The sequence below is a fragment of the Taurulus bubalis genome, assembly GCF_910589615.1.
Source record: "Taurulus bubalis genome assembly, chromosome: 2".
NCBI lineage: Eukaryota > Metazoa > Chordata > Actinopteri > Perciformes > Cottidae > Taurulus > Taurulus bubalis.
The window spans coordinates 36,208,892-36,214,891 of NC_136590.1; the positions used below are offsets into that span (position 1 = coordinate 36,208,892).

General features: G+C 42.5%; 1 protein-coding gene across 1 annotated transcript; it reads right to left on the reverse strand.

Moving 5' to 3' along the window:
* Positions 1-1,590: 1,590 nt before the first annotated feature.
* On the reverse strand, positions 1,591-3,518 carry atf5a (activating transcription factor 5a; the record flags this gene model as incomplete). The annotated part of the gene is made up of 3 exons (XM_079237882.1): positions 1,591-1,777; positions 1,876-3,061; positions 3,377-3,518. 3 exons carry the CDS (start codon positions 3,516-3,518, stop codon positions 1,591-1,593), a joined length of 1,515 nt encoding a protein of 504 aa, XP_079094008.1.
* Between the last annotated feature and the right edge of the window lie 2,482 nt (positions 3,519-6,000).

Consider the following 6,000-nt stretch of genomic DNA (forward strand, 5'->3'; position numbering starts at 1 on the left):
AAAATAAATATACATTGGGAAAAAAAATCTATTCTCGGTATAGGCATGTTTAACAGTGGTTATTTCCTTAGCAATAAATCCGATTGGACAATAAATTAGACACCAACGCCCACACTGCAAAAGCATTAACAAATAACCTAATGAGATATTTTTTCAGTCATTTTCTACAAAGAAAAGGCTAACACACTTTACTCCCTGAACATACAAAAGTTTTTACAAATTAGTGCAGATCAGCCAGAGGCCTATAAAACGTATTGCCTCAACAAGCATTTTAGAGGGAAAATCCCCCTCATTTCAGAAATTCTACATTTTCTACTCCGTTTATGGAAAAACATGCAGAGGAAGGCTGCTAAAAACTCCACCAGTTACAATTTTTGTACATATGGAAAACCTTTTTTTTTTTTTTTTTTAAACATCAGGAAACCGTCATGTCAAATATAGCAGTGAAATATTTACCATGTAAAATGAAGGACAGAAGTGTCCTGCCATGAATCATCCACTGGCTTTAGGACGGGAGAACAGATTGTATATCCTGAGCTGCAAAATAGATTGTATGATTTGCAAAATTTTGCAAACTGCAAAAAACACAATACAATGTAAGTTTCTTACTTCAAAATTGTTTAAATAATAAGCTAATTCTCTTTTGGTCACAGAATCAATCATTTAGACACTGCTGGATAAAATCAATGATTTGGGCATTAAAAGAAAAAGAAAAAAACTAATTAAACAAAGTCATTTTTCTAACAAAGCTGGGTAAAATGTAAATGTTTGACCTTCAGTAAAAGAATAAAGGAACATCCAAATCCTTTTAACGACTGATATGTTGGGCTGCATTAAACCTGAAGTCAATCAAAGGCATCGTCCCAAAAGATTTAACAATATTAAACTGATAAACATATTTGCTATACGGTTGATGATGAAAGGTTTCTCGCTCTTCCGTACATCGTCCGTTCTTTCCCATTTGTTGAAGTCAATACATCTTCAAGCGCAGTCCTAATATTCTAAAATATTCATAGCAATCGAAATACAGTTTTCTGTTCGAGAGGCGAGAAATTATTCTAGAAAAGTATTTGGTTTGAAAGATGTGTTCAAAATGAAATGATGCTCTTTTATGTGTAGACACCAACAACATATTTGACGACTTCAACTCATGTAAATGCTGATACAGTGATTGTAAATAAAATTTGGAAGAAAAAAAACATTAAATTCTATTGCTGACATCAATTCCAATGTAAGGCTGTTACTAATATTAAACCTGCATAATGAATAACATTACTTCTTCAGAAATAACTGTATTTCAATTAGTAGATCCAGGCAGTGTGAGATCTATTAAAATGATTGTCATTTAAAGCATTGCAATGCCACAGTGCAGGCTCAAGTGATTATAGTGCGAAAGCAATGGAAGCATTGGAAAGTGTTGATTTCAAATGTAAAAAAAAAAAAAAAAAAATCACATTAGCAAAGCATGCATTTATCCCACCCGTCATAAAAAAAAAATTAAACATTCAGTTCTGGACAATCTTACAGACACAAAGAGCGCCACACTCTCCCTGCTGCGCCCTCTGTAAATGTACTTGCAGGAGCTCGGTGCTACGCTGTCGTGTCCTGCTTGAGCCTTTGGCTGCGGGCCTTGTAAACTTCAATCAGCAGGTCTTTGACATACTGGATTTCACGTTCTACCGACTCTGCCTTGTCCCGGAGCTCCCGGTTCTTCCCTTCAAGGCCATGCAACTGTTCCTCCAAAGTATCTAGCTCCACCCTTTTTCTCTGGCGGTACCTGCATTAAGGAAAACAAAGATTAAATGCAGATCTTTACCTTTTTTTTAAATCATGCCGACGGTTATATCTTTAATCGAGCAGAAACTAAAAGGTTACCTGTGAGCGGCGGTTTTGTTCTGATCTCTCTTCTTCTGTTTGCGCTTCCCGCCTTCAACCGGGACGAGGTCCTCTTCGTAGTTCAAATCACAGTGGTCGTCCTTCAGCCTGCATGCTTGTCTGTGCCCTGAAGGCTCTAAGTTCAGACTCTCCCTCATTAAAAGACACTCTGGGCCCTGATCCTCCAGGAAATTACAGTGCAAATCATGTTGCCCTATCTGTAGACCCTCTGATTTCACCTGTTCACTAATGTTGCTTAAGAAGCTATGATAGGCCTCAGACTGTGATGTTGCTGGAAGATAACAACCTTCGCCGCTCTCCGTTTTCCACGAAACGGAGGCTTTTGTCATCTCCACACTTGTTTTGATAACATTCAGCACCTCGTTGCTACCCGTGCCTCCGCTGACCTCCCTCATGCTATACATCAGCAGGTCCTCTTTCTTGTGTGGGATGCTAAGTGTTCCACCAAAGCCAAATCCACCACCCATAACCTTCGCACCACCTATGACATCTTGACCGAAACAGCAATTTTGGTCGTTTTTCGGTAGAACGGCGCATCTTCTGACCTCGGCTGCACTACCCAGACAGTAGCTTTTCCCTACCAGCTGCTCGTCCTCGACACAGTCGTAGTTACCTGGAAGGGTCACCGCTAAGTTACCTGAGTTACTTCCTTTGGAACTCAACAAACTGTTATCATAGCCTTCACCGAACCTCACACCGTCAGGGACTCTTTTCCTAACGCACCCACTGGGGCGACTGCAGCTGTACGGGGTGTGTCTTGGAATTTTGGATCGCCCAATGGGCCCGCCACAGATGCTCAGCAGGTCCAGTTCACCGGTTGCCAGGGTAACAAGGAGTGGGCTGGATTCCGATTGGTTGGATGTTGCGTATGATGCGTATGGCAGCTGACTGAACGGCTGGGGACCCGCCGGCAGTGGACCCCTGTCGCATTTTCCGAGCCTTGGCCCTTTCTCTGGCAGGGGCTCAGACAGGAAGTAGTCCTCTAGTTGGGCAAGTTCCTCTTGCAGCAGAGAGGTCATGACCTCCAAATCGGAGGGCACCTGAATATCATTCTGAAGGGGCGAAGAGGGAAGGGAGGCATTGGTGGAGGAGGGAGGGGAAGGAGGGTTTGGGAGGTACGAGGAGAAATCCACTTCTTCCGTCATCCAGTCAGTGAGACCATCACCTATTGAGGAGAGGGGAAAAATGAATTTGGGACCAGCTGTTTGCTGGAGGAAAGCATTGCAGCTAAATAACAATCATGAAAACGTTATAAAAATTCCAGTCGTCCAACATTGCACAAAGTGGTTTTCTAAAGGCAAAATCTGATCGACAATAGTAAAAGCAAAAGCAAGATTATTTGAAACTATAGTTGTAGCGTATCAACATATTAGGCGTAGCTAGTTTTTTTACTTACTGTTCAGGAAGGACGAATGTGCTGCAGTGCCGAGCCCACCTGAAATGGGGAAAAATATAAAAAAGCGTACTCGCTGCAACTCACCAATTAAGTGCTGACTCTCCTCTGACACCTCCCCCCTGCACCCCTGTGATTGGCTGTGGTTAGCCTGTGGGTGAGAGAGAGCGAGGGGGTCTGCCGGGCAGACATGAAGTGTCTTCCAAACAGGAGCTGATGTTGCCATCATATTGTCTGTTGGCGCTTTGATTCAATTCAAGTCCAAGCATATGCTGAGAGCAAGCAGGGTCTGACAGATGGGCCACAGAGAGCAGGGCTGGGCGAGCATAATGAAACCTGGAGGGCAAACACAAAACATGGATCAGAAACATGCTGCTGAAACACATGCAACTTATTCAGTCAACCAGGAATCAGGAATATCACTCTTGATGCCCTCAGCAAGTTTCTCAAAAGGAGTCTGTTGATGGAGAGGATACAATAAAGAAATCACCTGCAGCTCATCATGCAATAATAATGTGTTTTTTTTAAAGCTTTTCCAAAACAAAAACATGTATAGCAAATATCAACTATTTAAAATAGAATATTTAAATGTCAGTGATACACACATGACATCCGTGTCCTCTGAGCTTTGAACTCACTCAAAGCAAAATGCACTTGACGTCCTCAAAACACGTGGGACTCAGTAACGCTGTCAACGGCCCAACTGTTGTCATGGAGGCAGCACCGGATGAGAGTAACTCTCCAAAGTGAGAGACACCCTGAACATCTAATCGGATTGATGCAGATCAGCTGCTTCTAATTGCATGTTCTTTTTTAAATTAATCACTTCTGTTTGACGATTTAAGCAGTTTAGCGGGATAGGTGGTAATGTGGTACCTCAATGGAAACCTGGCAAGACATGCAACTGAAAGTGATGCTCACCTGTGTATGAGAACAGAGAAGCTGGAGGCTGTACATGTATAATACAACTGCCAGCAAAGCCACCCAAAACCCACTGAACGCCATGAAAGAAGCATCAAATATTTAGGCAAATAGTCTACAAGAAGATATTCAAATAGAAGAAACTGCTTAAAGCAGAGAAACCAGCCAAGGCAACTGTACTTGTGACACACGAGCAGACACAATAAACACAACCACGCAGAAACGAGCTGGACCCAAGTGTGTGCACAGCGAGGAGAGAGAGCTTGACTTACTCCATTCTTGCAGAGAAAAAGGTAGAGCACTGAGGGTGCGTTGCAAAAGCAAAGCACGGTTTCTTATCGGGTCCGACAACTTCACGAGTTTAGAGAGCCATATTTGAGCTCGGAATATCCGGGACGAGTTGTTGCTTTGTTGTGGTCGACCTGTAAACTGAGGGGCTGCTTAATTGTGAGGATGCATGAGTTCATTCACACCTAGCAACCGACTGCGTCACCGGGGCAAGCAGTGCCGCTGAGTGTAGATCCCTCCGCCCCCTCCGCCTCCCCTACGCGTCTCACAGACAGAAGGACGTCCCACTAACTCACCGCTGGGCTCTGCGATACAAAGTACACTACTCGGTGAAGTACTCGTTCCTTCATGCTTGTTTCAAAAGTAGCACCATTAAATATAGTATGAGCAGTTGTACTTTCTTACAATAAGCTTGCGGTTGTAATACAGCCACACAATGGCTTTAAAAAGAAGCATAACCGAGAAAAAAAAAAGTAAATAGAACGGTAACAAAAGAATAGCACGTGGGCTACATGGAACATCCAGCGGCTACAAAGTGTCAATTTAGTCAGCGGACAAACACTAAATCAGGCTCAATGATTCAATGGAAGGGGGATATCAAGTAGTTCCTATCTGGTTCAGACTTGTTGTATTGATGTCTCGGTAGTAATCGTAAAAGTACTCGCATTATGTAACGCGTTCCAACTTATCATTGTTTTTTATTTTACTATAACCCGTTGTTGCTCTATAGGCATGTAAAAGTTAGAAGGGAAGCACTGTAACTGATCCAGAACCATCTGGTAGACTTGATCTACGTGGACCCGGCTCTCAGATACACACCCGTACAGTTCACAGTCTGTACTTTACTATGCGGCATGGTCTTGTTTTGATGAGGGACTATTTGATTCACAGCGCACTTTGTTGTTCAGAAGTCTGTTGCATGGCCGTTGCATCAGTGGTCCACGTTCAGAGCGATTGGCTGCGCGTGCACAGGCTGCCGCTCTGCCATTGGTTGGATTTGGCTACATGTGAAATGTGATTGGTCGGTGGTAGGCAAGGCGAAGCGTCACCGTGTTGTTATCTTTTTTTTCTGCAGTGCAGACTGTGCACATGTTTCAGGTAAACAAACCGGGTGTGGATATCGGTGCTGCAGATGTTAAAGCTGAGAAAAGCTTTTTGTGTCACAGTTTTACACAAACAGCTTGTAGTAATCAAGTCAGACTGATTATGCAGCTGAGCAAACTAATTGAGAGTTTAAGGCATCCATTACCAGACTTAAAGATGCTTTATAATAGGAAGTCATGTTGTCATCATAGGCATGCAGTCTCTTTGTGTTACTATTGAACAGTTACTCTATTGTAAATATATCAAATCACGACTTAATTATCTCTCTTCTCTTTTGTTAATTTATGTAATAGCTGTCATCTTATATGGGTATCAACTACAACAGGACATTTATAAAACAACACTGGGTTAGTGAATAGTGGAAGATGTCTTATTCACGTATTGAAGGATATAGTAAG